The sequence below is a fragment of the Trichophyton benhamiae genome, assembly GCF_000151125.1.
Source record: "Trichophyton benhamiae CBS 112371 chromosome Unknown contig01989.5, whole genome shotgun sequence".
Taxonomy (NCBI): domain Eukaryota; kingdom Fungi; phylum Ascomycota; class Eurotiomycetes; order Onygenales; family Arthrodermataceae; genus Trichophyton; species Trichophyton benhamiae.
The window spans coordinates 748,787-766,231 of NW_003315112.1; the positions used below are offsets into that span (position 1 = coordinate 748,787).

Genomic DNA, 17,445 nt, shown 5'->3' on the forward strand with positions numbered 1-17,445 from the left:
TATGAGGCTTTCTGCCCTAGTCATGTCGAACGCTATACCGCAAATCCCGTCGTATTATCATATCATGACTGTGTATGCTCAACACTGACTGGTTTCCCTGAGAACTCAACGAGTGACCATCGTTATCACCATGGCCAGAGTTAATCTCTAGGCTGTTAACAGCGCTTCGAACGTAGGCTCGATATTCATACTTCTCAGGTCGGAGAAAGCCACACTTACTTGATTCGCTTGGAGTTGGGCCTGTCTGTTTGTTGCCATCTGGAACGCTCTTCAAAGATGATAGCTGCACGCTCTTGGAGCCTTCAGCATCTCGTGATGAGCCGTATGGCTCTGACACGTATCCAAGCGTTATGCCCATGCCGGTGTGAAACTTGAGTAGATATCCGCCGAGATTGGGGATGGTACAAGATACAAGAGAGTAACAAAGCTCAATTTGTTGGTAGACGAGGGGCGCTACAATGCTGACGCTGGGTTTGGATTTTCTGGAGAACGTCGTTATCCGTTCAACATGGAGAAGTGCGAAAACAATAATCCTGGCATAACGGCGAGTTAGCATAGAGTTACACATCCACACATTAGCAGAAGTACACATACGGCAGCCTAGGCATAAAAGCCATCAATACACGGGCTTTCCGTGAAGCACTCATTTGAATTCCCCAGATGACTGATATTGCCACTCCAAAAATAACCAATTCGGTGAATGCGTCTAGTATACCTATAATCTGCCACCTTAGAACCTGTTTTAAATAGTTGGCAGTTAGAACCCTCCATATTTGCCAGGCAGGTTAATATCTAGGCGTCACTCACTATACCCTTGCAAGCACCGTGAATAAAAGCCATCATTCCGGTAGGGGAACAATTGATCAATGCTCCCAGCATCGAACCAACGCCCCAGAGTATGCTCAATAGCAGTACCGCATCACATGTCATGATATGTGACCTCATATCTGGGCTGAATAAACGGCGTATCAATAAGATAAGTGATACTTTTGCAAGTAGCAGTCCAAGAAGAAAGAAGACCTCGCTGAGGGCCAGAGATCGTCCGATTCTTCGAATATGAACCATGCCAAAGCTCTCATCATTTTTCCCTAGCCCGTCAGACAAACCAAAGAAGATAGATATATATTGTGCTTCAGCAATCAGCTGAGACAAAAACGGTGTTAGTATATGGTTCATCATTACTTAGAGGCACTGTTGTATAGCAGAAGATATAACCAGGTGGCTGACTTACCGTGGCAAAGAGTGCTATCAGATCATCAAGGCCATAAAATTCCCGTTTGACGTAGGCTCGTAGTCCCATGCTGAGGACAACATAAATAGCACAGATAATTGAAGCAACCCAAAGTATACCGCCATGATCGTCAGGCGTCACAGTGGTGAACCGGTCCCCTCCTGTAAAGAGTTGGAGGTCTACATGACCGGACATCTCGGGGACTTCTTCAATCGCAACAAGATGATATTCACAGACACCTGGCAATGCGCAAGTATCAAGCGACTAAGCACAAATCATGTAGCTATCGATATTTGGACTGCCTTCATTGATTGCTGGAAGAATAATGATCAGGGAATCTGGATATATGGTGCATAATGTAGAGGATTCTTCCGTTATGAGAAGGAAGCAGAATGGATGGATCTGGGAGCGGAACGTAACCTTCTCCACCCCCTGTACTCCGTAGTTAACGGCGAGCAGGAGAAATCAAGAAGCTTTTCAAACCTCCACTCGAGACAAAAAAAATATTGACTTTTTGCGGAAACTGATGCTTGTCCAGGCCATATTATGTTGACACGGGGTTGCATAGAGAAGGGTGTCATATGTGACAGAGGAAACAGCGCTCCGTCCTGTATTCTCCATATGAAAGATCTTCGTCTCCAGCGTCTTGGCCAGCCTGTTTATCCACCTTGCGGATAGCTGTTCTGAAGGACCAACTGCCCAACGAAGAATTGGCAGATTTTCCACCAATAAGGCCTTTTGATCCCTGGTCATGACGGATGAGCACAATATGTACAAATCATGACCTAGGTAATTCCCGCGTGGGTTAATTACCCATAAATCATTCCACCCAACGGTGAGCACCCACCCACTATTGGTTAACTTATGTGAGACTTGACATTATTAGGATCCTCCCTCCCAGAGCTTCCGCCTGGCCAAGCTGCAGGCGGGATTGCCCTTTGCTTACCAACATCTCAGCCGTCTTGCTGTTGGTTTTGCCGCCGTGTGCTGTCGTCCAGATAACAAAATGGTGCCCAGGGGGTGGGAAAAGCTCTGGCGTCTCTCGTACCCTTAAAAGGCTGCGGTCGCCGGGGAGAACGGACCGGAATTTGGCCTTACGAAAGAGCCAACGGGTGGGGCGCCTCCGTCGAGTCTCCCATCGTATAATTGGATAGAGTCCCTGCAACTCTTTGCTGTCTTGGGGCGGAAAACAGGGGGATGTCCAGCCGAACCAGCTTCACCCTTATTCCCAGCAAAAAGAAGGGGTCGGTATTTTCCTCCCGAAGCTTGCAAACAACGCTAGGGCTGGGCTAGAACGGAACGAGAGCAAGCTCCCGTTGTGTCTCGTGTCTGCACGGCGGCCCTCTGGCTGACTAGGCAAAATTTTTCTTGTCAGGCTTGCTTCGCTGTAGGTCGGAAGTATGCCTTGGTCAGTCGAAACGATTCATGAACGTTCTGGCATGCATGTAACCATGCAACGCCGGCGCGACGGTACGAAGCAAGCTGGAACTATCACTGAGGACTGGCGAATGGATAGCTTCGGGGTGAACGAGGGGCCTTGTTCACTCATGGGAAATTTACTTACGCTGGCCCCCCCATAGCATGAACCCAACTTGGTAGGTCAGTCCCCGAATACCTTGGGCTCCTGGTCGCTGCAATCCAGGGTGCAACTGTCCTGTTCGCGATATATATCAATATCAATTTCACATCCCGTGTGTTTGTGAGCTTCTTGCGCTCTTTTCCATCTCTTCCAAACCTCAGACGTTTGGGTTTTCGAACGATCGGCAGACGCAGGCTGATTGAAGGAGCCGCTCCGATTCACGTTATATTTGCGCCGCCAGTGGTTTATATATACGCAACACCTCTACGAATCAAGGCAGCAGAAGGTGGTGGCCGATAGGTGGGAACTTGGGTTTCATCATGGGCAGAACATCTGACACAGAGGTTAATGATGCCAGATCTGATGTGCCTGGGGACACCTTCATCAGCCTGCGAGATGGCACCGCAAACGATGTGCAGGATATGCAGCGGATGGGCAAACAGCAGCAGCTCCAAGTGAGTGAACAGTCCAATGGGTTGAAGCGCAGCATGTCGTACCCAGCATAGAATGCCCTTACTCAGATTGTCTTCTAATGTGACCATCTTGCTGCAATATAGCGTAATTTTGGCTTTCTATCTATATTTGGCTTCTCCATGATCCTGATGAGCACATGGGAGAGTACTCTTGGGTGAGTATTCTAAAGACTCACACCTGACGGACTGCTTTATTATCTACCAGTACTGACAAGGCCGCAGGACCGCAGCTTTTGGCCTTGGAAATGGAGGAACAGCCGGGTTGATCTATGTTTATCTTGGGACCGTCGTTGGTTTTTCGCTGGTGATCGCGTCGATGGCTGAGATGGCTTCCATGGCGCCAACTGCTGGTGGCCAGTACCACTGGATTTCAGAGTTTGCGCCCCGAAGTTCTCAGAGATTTCTGTCCTATATCATCGGCTGGTTGTGTGTGCTTGGATGGCAAGCTGGTACAGCGTCCTCCTGCTTCCTAGCCGGGACCGAGATCCAGGGACTAGTTATTCTTAACTATGACAACTATGAACCCCAGCGGTGGCACGGAACCTTGATGGCGATGGCTGTCATTGCGCTTTGCGCCCTTTTTAACACGATCCTTGCGAAGCGACTCCCGGTGGTCGAAGGTGTCGTTCTTATCCTTCACGTTGCCGGCTTCTTTGCAATTTTGATCCCACTGTGGATTCTTGCCCCACGGTCTTCCTCGAAGGATGTATGGACAAAAGTCGAGGATGCGCAAGGATGGGGGAGCAAAGGACTGGCCAGTCTGGTTGGAATAATCACGCCCGTCGTGTCACTCCTGGGAGCCGATGCTGCAACTCACATGTCTGAGGAGTTGAAGAATGCATCGAAAACGCTACCTAAGGCGATGCTCGCAACCGCCTTGTTTAATGGTTCTCTAGGTATCATCATGGTGATGTAAGTTGTTCGCTTGGTTGCACTTAATACTGGTTTATAATCTCAAGGGCTGACAGTCAGTTATAGCACTTTCTGCTATACAATCGGTGATGTTGAGAGCGTCCTTGCAACACCAACAGGATACCCCTTCATCCAAGTATTTTATAATGCCACCATGTCTAAGCCGGGCGCCACTGCTATGACAGCAATCATGACTTCGCTGTCCATCTTCTGTGGCATGACGAACATGGCTACTGCTTCAAGACAGCTCTTCGCATTTGCCCGAGATAATGGCCTTCCTTTCGGCAATTTCTTCCAAACGGTACGACATTTTCAAAAGCCTTTTGCCTGGGTCATAAGAAAGTTACTGACTCTGAAATCCATAGGTCCCAATTGGGTGGGATATTCCACTCAATGCTATCATTTTCACTGTCATAGTGAGTTCGCTGCTCTCTCTTATCAACATCGGTAGTACGATTGCGTTCAACCAAATCACCTCCCTTGGTCTTTGTGCGCTGCTATCCAGTTACATTGTTTCCATATCATGTATGGCTCTCAAGAGGATACGCGGCGAAAAATTGCTTCCCTCGCATTTCCGCATGGGTTCTCTTGGCCTGCCCATTAACTTGCTCTCCATTGCCTTCCTGCTGCTGGCATATGTTTTCTGCTTCTTCCCGCCAGCGCCAAAGCCGGCGCTGGATGGGATGAACTGGAGTGTCGTTAATTACTTTGGAGTGTTGTTGTTTAGTCTGATATACTTTGCCTTCCAAGGGAGACATAAGTATGTTGGGCCCGTGGAGTATGTGAGAAAGAGCGCTTGACCTAGCTCTGGTATATTTTCATATTCGTTTTTGGGCGGCATTTTCGTATAAAATACAGTTATAACCAAAAAGTATCGGTACATTCCAAAAAAGGTAAAATTGCAGCACCTTTAAAACGCAAATATCTCAGCCAAATACTCTATCTTATAGCTCCTATAAAATATATATAATAAATAGTCAATATTTAGTATACTAGCCCTTAGCTTTTCGGACTATAGCTAATCGCTATAGTATAGATTAAATAAGTCTATTAATAGTACCCTAATCGATTGATTTCTAAGTATCCTAGATAGCTCCTTGAAATAATATCTAGTTAATTTAAGATCTTCTATATAAAGTAAGCTCCGAATAAAGCTTAAATATCTTCTATTTTAAAAGGCCCTAGATATATTTAATTAGGTTTAAATTAGGGGAGTAAGGAGACTATTCTATAATATATATTCTATACCTTTTAAACCACTCTTATATCTTTTTAGCTATATATATCCTCGCGTTATCTTACTAGAATATATAGCTAGACTTATAAATAGGGAGGAGAGAGTCTATAAGGCTTTAGATATAGGATTAGGCTATAAATCCGTTTCTTTTAGAAGTAGAATCTCTTTCTATAATTATTAACTCCGATCGCAAACTAAGTCGAATTAAGCTATATACTATCTATAAAATATCCTTCCTATAGTTTATAAGGTTTATTAAGTCCTATCTATAGGCCTCTCCTATAAGCTAGAAGATATAGACCTTATAAGTATTGGCCTTTCTCTATATAGAGTATTTATCTAAAAAATATATCTTCTTCTAGTCCTTATAATCCTTCTATTTCTTTATAAACTTTAACCTCTATTATATATTATATTTCTTTAATCGAATATAGTCCTTTAAGCACTATTTTTAAAGGTAGAACTTATATAGATAATTCCTTATAGTAGATTTATAAATAGAGACCCCTAAATATATAATAAGGCTTTTATATACGATATTAGGGTATCTATGTATAATTTAATAAAGATAATATATATCTCGAGGGGATAAAGTCTTTAGTCTACCTAGTTATAATAGAGAACTAAATATAGAGTATTTTAATATATATTTAATAGTTCGATAATATATAGTACGAGAGATTTAGAAATTCTTCTAGATAATAGATAATTTAATATTAGTAAGGTACTAGGAATAGATAGTAGAATAAGTAGATTTAGATAATTTAGTTCCTAGCCTTCTATTTAGACTAATTTTGATGCTAAAGGCTCTTATATTAATGGTTTGGTTGATATTTTGAAAAAGGAGTAGATGTTGGTAGTAGAGATATTTGTGGCGATGTACCGATACTTTTTGGACCCCTTGTAGCTTTGTTAATGTGTATTTCAGCGTTCTCGACGTTATATTTTTCAGTCCAAAGACCATCATTTCGACAACTTGATTGTATGACTGTATTCAAACCTGATTGCAGAGATTTGAGAAGAAGCCTAGATTGACTATGATGGAACAGTTAGTCTAGAACTTCATTTACTTACCTGCTTTGGTTTTCACACTTGCTCTCAGCTGGGATAGCCAGAACAATTCCCAAGGAAAATTCATGAAAGCAGACTCCGAAACCTATTAACCTGCGATGATGACTTCAGATGGTGTTTCTCATCAGTTATCCGTTTGCAGAACTTTGATCGGCCATAGGTGCTTGCCATATCAAGAGCGAAGCAACCATACGTGCGAAGCCAAAAAGGGGGTGATAAAGCTGTGTGAACGTTGGTAGGCAATAGTTTTACCAGCCACAGCTGTATTGTCCTGATTTAAGGGCAAGGTGGGAAATAGATGGCTGTATATGATGGATGTGCAAGTGTTACGGTAGGTCATTCATAAATAGGGCGTAATTTAGTGTCCAATGTGAGAAGGGAGACGAGGAAGGTGGGCAATTATGAGTCGGGCTAGGTAGGATAACATGATGAAGGCAGATAGATCCTGATTTGTTTTTAAGGCGGCACGATGAGCAATTTCATAACAAGTAGCGGGATAGAAATACACCAGTGAAGGAATTACATCCAGGGAACCCGTGATAGTAGAGAGGAATGCCACAAAAACGAATGTCAAAAATAGGAAGCATAGGAAGTAGAAAATTGCGAGTTAAAAATACTTCAGTAAAAAAAAGAATAAGAGGATTGAGGAAGTATGTTTTTTGTTAAAGGAAATCAAGGACTTGGCCAGAGGACATTAAGCGCCCGAAATACTATGGTTGCAAAACAAAAAAGGGATCACGTAGTTTCATACCAAATTAGACTCGGTGTTTTTCACTCTCTATAAGGTGAAGCGGTTAGCATATTGTTCGTGTATTAGAGGTGAGAAGTCAACTAACCAAGTCGTGAATAGAGCATGTACAACGCCATTTGGTTGCACTCCTGAGTACCAGTTATAGTGACCAATCGCTCATTGCTGTTATCTTGGGGCTCGTTGATCTTGATAACGCTGCCACTGAGGTGTCGAATCTCGTTGATTTTTGCTCCTCCCTTCCCAATAATTGCGCCTACCATGTCATTGGGTATGTAGATCTGCTGGGTAAGAGGTTGACCAGGAACGGCTGCACCCATTGGCGGGCCATTTGGAGGGACATGGCCGCCATGCGGAGGCTGAGGAGCGCCATATGGAGCGGGCTGATGAGGTCCAGCTCCGGTATATCCCGTCCGTGGAGAGGCACCGTAGTGAAGACTCGGCTGTGGAGCATGGGGGTGAGGAGCAGGCTGCTGCATATATGGAACACCATATCCTCCAGGGGCAGCACGGTTGGCTTGAGGATTGTTCCGGCGTAGGCTGTCAGGATGTCCGTACTGTCCTCCAGCTGGCTGCGGAACGTATGGCACGACCTGCATACCACCAGGAACGACACCAGCAGGGCCACCACTTCGGGTGGCATAAGCAGATGCAGCAGGACCGCCAAATCTCTCAGTCAACTGCTCAACCAATGTGACAGCAACGTAGTAGGTTGCAATGTGCACGGCGTCAGCAACACCAAGAATAACAAGTGATCGCTCGGTAGAGAGGGGGAGGCAAGAGTCCGAAGCATTGAGACGAGCACCAGATGCCTCTTGGATCTCGCGGATGCGAACACCCGATTTGCCAATGATAGAGCCAATGAGAATATGAGGGATGAGAAGACGGAGAGGGTAGGTCTTTGACTGGGCAGTTGAGGGTGCTTCAAGTGGCTCATTGTTTAGGGTACGAATAATCAAACCAAAAGCCTGTAAATAGTTAGAACAAGAAACGTTGCCAATTATATAAAGTTGTATGTGATCATACCTTTGCAACTGCATCTTGCATGCCACTAACGGTCAGGATTCTCTCCACTGCTCCGCGAGAGTAGTCGCTCACGGTACACTTGGCGCCAGACAGACGTCTAATCTGGGAGACATTTTCTCCACCTTTACCAATAACAGTAGCAGCCTCAGCACTGGAGATGACGGCTCTGATGTGTACCCAGCCAGTTTCGTCCTGGGCAGGTTGGCTGGTAGTTGGAGGGTTCGACGTGGCACGGTCGTTGTGGGAAGCTGTGGATTGAATTGGCTGCGTCTCCAGGGCAGGAGCAGGAGCGGTTTTGCCATTGTTAGGGGCATCAGGGACTAGCAAATCACCTTGACCATCCTTGACGCCATTTTCACCGCCAGCACCATTTTCGGTGCCGTTCACACTCTTTTCATTGGTAGGCTTATCACCTTCTTGGGCCTTCGATTCATCGCCCTCAGCCTTTACGACCTTATCCAAAGCTTGACGCTTGGCCTCTGGCTGGTCATTAGGCCCGGAAGGTGAAGATGGGTCCTCGAGGGGTCGTTTAGTTGACGGACCGGCTGAAGTTGGCGAGGCAGACATGGCTGAAAAGCGCGTGTAGAGGTATTTAGTGGTTGATTGGGACCTTTTTTTTGCTTCTTTTCTGTCGTTTCTTGCGGTAATCGATCACCTACGTTTGAGAGAAGAGGAAGACTGAGAAAAAAAAAACAAGGTAGAAGCCGGAGTGAAGCTGAAACTTTCTTTAGATTCTTTCTTTCTTTCCTTTCTCTTGTCAAATCGGTCTTTTCTTATGTACACCAGGAGTTCCCAAGGAAAACTTGCTGGTGCAGTGGTCGGACTGAGAGAAAGGTGATGGGAGGTGTGGTGTTGTTGAGAGCGGAATTGGTGTAGATAGATATTGTGAGGGTGCAGGGCGTGTTGATTTGTGTAAGATTCGAGCGGTTGACTGGTGAATAAGGATGCGAGAGTAAGGCTGATATGTAATTCTTTTTTTTTTTCCCCGAGCCCAGAAGCTCTGAAAGAAGGACAGTGGTGTTTGTGGGAGAGATTAGGAGGTGTGGTGATTTGTAGTTGAGCAGACGGGTTTAACGAGAACGTCACCACTCAGCGAGCAGGAAAACAAAGGATAATTGACGGCTGTGCCTGAAAACGCAAGTGAATAAAAGGCGAAGGGCCAGAAAACGAAACTTCTAGTTTGTTTGCCCAAGTATGGATCGAAGCTGCTGAGACGCGGAAGGGTGGGTTTCGGACGTGACGGTTGCGCGCAGGTCACCAAACAAAGGAGCTTGGCGAGAAAAGGGCCGCCGAAAAGTGTCGACTCAACGGCGAGAACCTAGCAAGACAACGCCAGAGGGCTCGCTCTTCGTTTGGCGATGCGAAAGTGCTGACGCTGGAGATGAAGTCGAGGTTGAAGCTCGCAAAGTCGAGAGTTGAGGTTGAAAAAAAAGAAGTTAGGGGGATTCGCGCTAGTCCCCTTTGGGACATCCGGGGTAGTCACGTGAATCAGCATTGCAGCAGGCCAAACAAGAACGAGCAGGAAAGGAAGAGCGCAGACAAGCAGAGGACAAGGAGAAGACAAGCAGACAATAAGACAAGGCGGGACAGGATGGTGGCTGAAGAGGTGGTTGAGAGGATACGAGCTTACCAGGAGTCGTGCCGGGACATCGAGAAAGAGCGTGAAAAAGGCGCGTTGACAGCCGCTGACTACGAAGAATACAACAGGCAGATAGACAAGACACTGCGCGGCCTACGCGAGCAGGTCCAGCGACAGGAGACTGCTTTGAGAGAGGTATGCCACCTGTGTTTGGCCGATACGGTATGTTTGGGCCTGTCTAACCAGTGATTTTATAGCTGCGTGCGTCTACGAATCCTCTGGAGTTACCGCGTCCACACTTACAGCCACACGAACGACTGTCACAGACACGCAGGGCTATCCAGGCATACAAGTCGCTCTTATCCGATGGAGAGCCCCAGCTTCCGGCCCCGGACTCGCCATTGAATGGTCTCTTGGCTATTCGGGAAGCTCGTCGATTGGTTCAAGAATTCAAGCACACCATTCCTTCAACGGCAGAACAGCTTGTCCGTGATCGTGAGAGACTAAAAGCTGAAGAAGCCGATCTACAAGACGCCAATGCAATAACTACCGAACTCCAGCGGAGAATACGGGATATTCGCCAGAACGGACGAGACGAGAATGATACTGGACGGAAGAAATCAAGACAAGACTTGAACCGAGCTGCAAAAGAACAGATCAGGGAACACCGAAGAAAAGGCGTTGAGATAGATGAGAAAACTGCAGAGCTGCAAAACGCGTTAAAGGAGTTCATTGAGGAACATCTTGCACCGATGCTTGCAGCAGAGGATATTGGTGGGCCGGTTGTTGGTGATCAGGTCGAGGTATCTGATTCGACTCTTGAAGCTGGATATACAACAAGAGGCAAAGAACGAAAAGCCTCCAGGGTTAGCAGTGGACAAAGTACTGGTAATAAGAAGCAGCAGCAACGCATAGACGAGCTAATTCATCGAGGCAAGAGAGGAGGTCAGCCTAGTGGGCGCGATGGAGAGAATGGGGACGACAATGAGGAAGATGTTACTAGAATCAATAACCCAAGGGAAGCTGCTGCGCAAGAAATGCAGTCTCTTCTAGATTCGCTGCTGAGCATAGCGACTACGTCATCGTACGTCGAACTAGACCAAGACTCCGCGGCTTCAAGGTTCCTAGTCAAGGCCAAGATCGCACAGTTCCACCCGCGGGATTCACAGAAGTTGCGACTGATCGATGTTGCAAGAGAAATAGCAGACTAGAAGACGCATTTATATTTACTCTATAGATGTGTTTTTGTCGACGGCACATGTCCAAGACACCGCATATCATTTCCCCACACAAATTTAATACTTCTAGTCAATCGTATCATCACGAAGAGCAAACAGCTGCGCAATAAGTTCAGCGGAATTCGAACGCAGTCCGTTGTGGTACATTGTGTTGGTGATGAACTGTTTGCAATTGCCAATAGTGGCAGCTGTTTCGTTGGCGTAGCTGAAGTGCACGTACATATCCTCGACATATGTGGCGGAGTATACTGGCACCTCGTTGCGCGCCAGCTTTTCCTTATCATACAACTGAGGCCAGTCATTGTAGGAAGCAAGAATATCGGCTACCTCTTTGAGCTGGCCAAGCTCAGTGGACGACTCAAACCAGTGTTTGTATACCATCTCCCCAGTGAAGTAGATGCCATCAGGGTTGTGAGCACCTCTGAACCCAGAGAACTTGGGTAGTAATCTTTCGGCCGCCCAGTTTGATGCCTCCCTACGGTATCACGTTAGATTCTGATATCCACTCGATCATGAGAGACGTCTTACCCTTGGCAGTAGATAGATTCATGCATTATGGCATATAAAATGCCGTTGTCTGCACTCGTGTCGTTCTCAATGAGTGATAGAGTAGGACGTGTAAGGAAGCCAAAAGTATCCAGTTCATTAATGCATTTCAAAATAATGCCTAATATTCCGACATTGTTAGTCAGTGAATAAGTACAGTGTAGTTACTGAAGGTATCATACTATGAACTAAACCGATGCCCCCTATACGCATATGTTAGTCATTGGTTACGAGAAGCCACTGGTGAAGTATGGCGTACCTTTCATTCCAAAATGAATTCCTAGCTGGAGGAAGCGTTCTGGAGTTAACGATGAGCCATCAGGGAGCTTAACATCGTGGGTTTGGAGATGCTTGAGTATAACCCGTACTCGATCTTCGTCTTCCGGGAAAGTGGAATAGTACACTTTATTCCGGGACTGGACCTTGTCTGTAGATGTCAGCTGTATATTGAACTAAAGATAGCCCAATCTATTTTAACTTACCGTAAGTCCTCTCGTACACAGGATCAGGCTTTGACACAAGAGGCGGTAATCCACCAGTTGTGAAGACCTCTTTAAGTCCCTCAGGGCTAGATGATGAAGGTTACATTTGTACGACAACCTATAGATTTGAAAGAGTAGTAACTTACTACTTAGAAAGATACGTAATGGCACAGAATCCTCCAAAACTCTGGCCAAGAACGCTCCATTTCTGCCTATCTGGAGGGTAATAAGCAGTCAGTAGTTTACGCACTGCCTCACAGTCTCGCACAATATTATCGGCACGGAATAGCCTAAGATATTCGGCCTGCTTTACTACGTTTCCCTGAAGAGCAAGCGTCGCAGCAGTGATAGGGGTTGAAAGCCCTGTTCCTCGCTGGTCAAGGAGAAGGATCTAATCAAAATAATTCAACGATGTGTTCTACAGTTACTCATCCCGATTCTGAAGACTCACCTGGTACCCTCGATCCAGCAATGGCCCAACCCAGCCTACCTCCTGAGGCTGTGGGCAAGCTCCTCCTGGTCCACCCTGCAGGAAGACAATCCAGGGCAGCTGTCTGTCTTTATCCTCGATAGTGGACCCTGGCATTCGCCGCTGCACGCTCCTGGCGAACAACCGGAGCGATGTGGAAGATGGGTTTGAGTAGTCCAAAGGGACATCAAAAAGAAGCTCAGCTACGCTCAGTCTTCCTATGGTAGCCATTAGTAAATATGCTATAGTAGATTTCGTTGTGATACTCGGTTAACTATGCATGATGTGACTCAAAATTAGCTGCACTAACCTGGTACGTTTTGCCCCCAGTACCGGCTCAACAGTTTTGCTGCTTGCATGTCTTCTACCATAGTATATTTAGATGGCGTCCCGCAGCTGGTTGACGTGTGTTACTGACAAGCAGGAGACGAACAATCAGTCTTAGCTTTGGTGGTTCGATCGGTGTTGTTGAATGCTTGATACCCGCCGTCCGTCTCTTTAGGCTTTGGGAGCGTCAGCTTGGCGCTAAATCGGCTAACTATCCCCCCCCACTAGTTAGTTAACTCGATAGTTACTTTCATGGTTTTATTGACGGGAGTAGGTAATATTAAACAATTAATATATGCTATTAAGCCGCATATATATCGATTGATAGGTGCTAGCTACAACAAAGTCGACTATTAAGGCCAGGGAGCGAGCTAGAAGGCGTTGTCTGTTTCCGCTTCCTCCCACTTGGTTGGGCCCTTGAAACTCAACGGTATGTATAGTCCGTAGTGTTCAACAATATATATATATATCAACGATTCCAGGGATTCCAGGTTTAATTCATCTCGATTTTGCATCCAAGAGATCATCTCATGGGGTTTGGCCGCTTCACTTCCCGTTTACATGATTAAGGTATCAGGAGGGGAGTTCCTAAGGTTAATGAAATAATGACCCAGGAATGGGGAGAAGATGAGAGACAATAGGTCTACTAATTCTCCACCTCTGTCCTATATGGAAATCCTAACACGGGACGTATCGTTCTCTATCAACATATGATCCTTCATGTAATTTCCATCTGTCGAGCTGGATATTGTTGGCTTCATCATAGAAGAATCAGCGTCGACGCGGCTGCTGACTAAAATTCACTATCTCACGTGATCATCACGGGATAATATTAATCCGGTATCGATACAGGAAGCACGGGCCACATCGTCCCTTACTTTGTGACGACAAAAATTACAAACAAACCAGGAGCACATGAAGTTGTTTTCTTCTGAACTTGCATCGATATCACTACAACACGCTATATCTGGCCTATTTTGCTGCTCTCATTGTCTCGGATGTACAGGAAGCTGCCTCACGATTCCCTCTTTTTTGCACCTTTGGTCCAGCAAGCCTAATGCGTCATCCCAGCGGGTTTTGTTGCGGTAGCCACGATGGCAATCCAATTCATGGGAATAAGCCTATCAACACCATACGTTGATGTGAAGTAGTCCGAGACTGCTGATGCAAAACCAGGCCCGTACTTCTCCCTTAGCTCCTCGTTCCAGAATCTGGCCGGTATATGTGACATAATTGGACCCAATGCTGGCATGATCTCCGATTGGTTGCTGGTTGCCATGGTCATTTGCACGAGTCGTACTTGGATATCTTCGAGTCTCCGTTTCTGCAACTGATCTTCAACCCAAGTGGGATTATGCCATTCATCGCCGCTGCCGAGTGACATTAGAAATTCATCGGACGTAGGTTGTGGAAGGTCAGGGGCCATGGTAGCAATGACAGCATTGATATCTTCACTCCATCCGGCTATTGAAAGGACATGGGGTCAGCAGGCAAATTTGGGAGTCATTAACTGCCGCAGATATAGCTTGGCGGACTAGCGTTAGATGTCAGGTCCTAGGGCATACGTACTCTTTTTCCAGGTGGTGAATGCGAGTGTTCCACCCGGCCTTAGAATCCGGAGGCACTCTACATACTAGGTTATCAGTTGATGGCTATTCCTGGTATACAAAGCCTGGCTACAAGGATTGAAAAGGCCTCACCGTCTAGGCTCTCCTGGGGCTTTGGCACGCCCATTATTGCTGAAGGGCCCAAAGCGTCAGCAAACTAATCACCTTTATCAAGGAGATATTTTCCGTATATAACTAACCAAAAGCGGCAAACACATGAGTGTAACTGTTAGCCGGCAACCCGGTCTCCTGCATATCCACGACTGCAGCGTCGGTGTTTTCCCATCCTTCAGCTTCTATCTTTTCCTTGACCACATTGATCATTGCTTCAGACAGGTCTGCACATGTCAACGTCCACTTGCACTTGGTCTTCCAATCAGGAAGCATCTCATGCAGAACGGCCGAGACTGCCCCTGTCCCGCAGGCATTGTCCAGTATGGACAGTGGTTCCTCCTCATTCCGAATGGATAAGATACCTGATTGCTCGACCAACGACCTAGCAAAAGCAATGGTCACCTTTTCCGCAGAGCGGTAACCCTCCACGACTTCTGGATCTTTCCATATGGCTTCGGAGCACTGTTTCGGCTTGGAGGTGGTAAGAGCGTCAGGCCCCATGCTTGGGAATGATTGTGATGTGGCTAAGGGCAGTATCAACACGATCTTGAGATAGAAAGTGTAGGTGAATGTATGCTGATAGCTGAGGCTATAACGTGAGGAGGGGAGAAGTGATACAAAAACGATATATTGTCACCCGAACAACAGGGCCGGACATTAATGTCACCAGTTTCTTGGCAACAATCCCCCCGAGCAAGGCAGAAATTTGGAATGATACTCAGCTGCCAACAGTCGCTATTAACCAATAAGATAGTAGTGCATCCGGAGGACTTTTATTTGCTTACGTCGGGCTAGAACCTATATGACTCAGCTTACTACCCCTGTTTCTCGAACGGCATGGTGGGGTAAATCTGATGCCTGTATGACAGCCCTGCCCTATGGAATCCATGATGCGGAAGTTCGTTCACCATGATGTGAATCTCTGTCTCGCCCATAGAAAAGCTGATGAGTGATCCATTGATGCTATATCACCTTCAGCTTGTAGGGCCATCTACAGCATTGGCTCCTCTCCCTGCCCTGTTGCGGGGCAGTCCAGCTGCAAACACTGCCCATAGTGCCAGCCCCGATGTTTGCCGTGGGCTTGGTTTTCCTTTCAGGCCCCAGTCGACGCTGGCACCGCCCAATTCTGCATAGTGTTCGCGTATATTGAGTTGAATTTACATAACCAAAACGAGCAAAGTCCGGCCCTGTGGGGCGTTGATTAGGCTTGTGGGGTCACGGGCTGGTCCGTAAGTTAATTTTAACCCAACATCCCCACCGTTCAATAGTAATCATCAAAATGAGCTACAACGATATCTGATGGTTATGGGATACGCAAATCTCGGCGGTTAGCAGTTTGGATGAATAATTGTTCTCTGATATTGACATAAAACCTACGCAGTGTGACTTTAACTAAAACAGTTTTCTTAACTAGAAGTATCTGTGCCGAATAGTACGAAGGATCTCTCACTCTCCAGCATTTCTTTGGCTCTTGGACACGGTATTGCGGGGGAACTAAGCCCGATAATAGAACTACCCATTGATTGCAATCTTCTGTATATAGCGGTTTTATCCCTGGGTATAGTTGCTGGCACATAGACTATAATACGAAATCTGGGCCTTAAACATCGCGGGACTTTGCAACGTCTCTCTCGGCAACTGCACTTACGTGACGAAGCAGATACGAATAATCCCTGCAAGTCACACTCGCTAACGGCTAGCCCATGACTCTATCAATGGTGATGATAGGCTGGAAGCAAATATAAGTGTGTTTACAGGGACCCTAACCTACAGCAACTTAAATGCTCATGTTTATGCAAGAACACATATTGACGCTATGTAAACACGCTGGTACTTACTAGTTTTACGATTTGACGAGACATTCAAAAGCTAATGAAATATGTGTATCATAGTGTTTGTATCAACCTGCTGAATATAGTCAAATATAAATAATTGCCATTGAATTGCTATGTACCTTTCGCCTTGTTCAAAAGTCGGAGGCTAACTAATCTTAAGTGATACATGAGATGGGAACTTGCAAGTTGTGGGAGGTAGCCGGCACAAGTTTGACATCATCATTTACTTATGGGCCTCGATGTGCTGGTGGACGTGTTGGGTATCCGCATAGGCCCTTAATTCAGTGATCTTCCCATCGTGGTTGAAGCGCATGAGAACAGCCATCTCGTGATTCCATGGGGTGTCTTAGCAAGGTGATTGTTAGCCGAAGAGGCATTCTTAATCTTTGAAATATATCGAATAAACTTACTGTTCTGGGTGGTTGCAGTGCTGTGGAGAACAGCAGCCTTCCATTCGTCGTTCTCGCCGCCAATGACATGCAAAACACTGCCCTTAATCGGCTTGTTGACATCAATAATGGAGTTCAAGGATGGCATGTCATCGGACTGAAGGTGCTCCTTGAAGGCATCAAGACCGCGGTGCTTTCCATTCAAGTGAAACTCGTGGCCGGAAATGTGAACTTCAACATCATCGGAGAAGAGCTCGTCCAAATGTCCGAACTGGAAGAGGCTTTCAGAGTCATCGGTGAGGTCGGACTTTTGGAGTTTGGAGTGGAATTGAGATTCCAAGAGAGACTTGATTTCGGCGTTGGTTGGGTAGCCCATTTTGGTGGTGATAACAGGAGAGATTGCAGTGAAGCTGTAGATCTGAAGCGATAGGGTTTCTGATATTGATGATAATGGTGATGATGATGAGTAGATAGAAGCTTGCTTGGTGAAGGATAATCAGGGCCTTTTATACTCAAAGGGTCTCCGTTTACAGTTATATTTTTGTAGATGCCAGCTGAGATGTAGACCAGGGGGGATTGAAA

At 46.2% G+C, this 17,445-nt stretch overlaps 7 protein-coding genes across 7 annotated transcripts; 2 read left to right on the plus strand and 5 right to left on the minus strand.

Moving 5' to 3' along the window:
• Positions 1 to 16: 16 nt before the first annotated feature.
• On the minus strand, positions 17 to 1,984 carry ARB_04977 (uncharacterized protein; the record flags this gene model as incomplete). The annotated part of the gene is made up of 6 exons (XM_003016639.1): positions 17 to 482; positions 595 to 737; positions 808 to 1,143; positions 1,232 to 1,470; positions 1,504 to 1,663; positions 1,715 to 1,984. 6 exons carry the CDS (start codon positions 1,982 to 1,984, stop codon positions 17 to 19), a joined length of 1,614 nt encoding a protein of 537 aa, XP_003016685.1.
• Positions 1,985 to 3,130: 1,146 nt separating this feature from the next.
• ARB_04978 (GABA permease, putative) lies at positions 3,131 to 4,995 on the plus strand (the record flags this gene model as incomplete). The annotated part of the gene is made up of 5 exons (XM_003016640.1): positions 3,131 to 3,265; positions 3,368 to 3,438; positions 3,506 to 4,195; positions 4,262 to 4,496; positions 4,561 to 4,995. The coding sequence occupies 5 exons, from the start codon at positions 3,131 to 3,133 to the stop codon at positions 4,993 to 4,995; spliced, it is 1,566 nt and encodes a 521-aa protein (XP_003016686.1).
• Positions 4,996 to 7,334: 2,339 nt separating this feature from the next.
• On the minus strand, positions 7,335 to 8,844 carry ARB_04979 (uncharacterized protein; the record flags this gene model as incomplete). The annotated part of the gene is made up of 2 exons (XM_003016641.1): positions 7,335 to 8,219; positions 8,278 to 8,844. 2 exons carry the CDS (start codon positions 8,842 to 8,844, stop codon positions 7,335 to 7,337), a joined length of 1,452 nt encoding a protein of 483 aa, XP_003016687.1.
• Positions 8,845 to 9,868: 1,024 nt separating this feature from the next.
• Positions 9,869 to 11,067, plus strand: ARB_04980 (uncharacterized protein; the record flags this gene model as incomplete). The annotated part of the gene is made up of 2 exons (XM_003016642.1): positions 9,869 to 10,051; positions 10,162 to 11,067. The coding sequence occupies 2 exons, from the start codon at positions 9,869 to 9,871 to the stop codon at positions 11,065 to 11,067; spliced, it is 1,089 nt and encodes a 362-aa protein (XP_003016688.1).
• A 93-nt stretch (positions 11,068 to 11,160) lies between these two features.
• On the minus strand, positions 11,161 to 12,822 carry ARB_04981 (uncharacterized protein; the record flags this gene model as incomplete). Its single annotated transcript, XM_003016643.1, has 6 exons — positions 11,161 to 11,569; positions 11,623 to 11,761; positions 11,900 to 12,067; positions 12,123 to 12,208; positions 12,269 to 12,513; positions 12,574 to 12,822. The coding sequence occupies 6 exons, from the start codon at positions 12,820 to 12,822 to the stop codon at positions 11,161 to 11,163; spliced, it is 1,296 nt and encodes a 431-aa protein (XP_003016689.1).
• A 1,150-nt stretch (positions 12,823 to 13,972) lies between these two features.
• ARB_04982 (uncharacterized protein) lies at positions 13,973 to 15,140 on the minus strand (the record flags this gene model as incomplete). The annotated part of the gene is made up of 3 exons (XM_003016644.1): positions 13,973 to 14,382; positions 14,488 to 14,544; positions 14,726 to 15,140. 3 exons carry the CDS (start codon positions 15,138 to 15,140, stop codon positions 13,973 to 13,975), a joined length of 882 nt encoding a protein of 293 aa, XP_003016690.1.
• A 1,610-nt stretch (positions 15,141 to 16,750) lies between these two features.
• Positions 16,751 to 17,239, minus strand: ARB_04983 (uncharacterized protein; the record flags this gene model as incomplete). The annotated part of the gene is made up of 1 exon (XM_003016645.1): positions 16,751 to 17,239. The coding sequence occupies one exon, from the start codon at positions 17,237 to 17,239 to the stop codon at positions 16,751 to 16,753; it is 489 nt and encodes a 162-aa protein (XP_003016691.1).
• Positions 17,240 to 17,445: the final 206 nt, after the last annotated feature.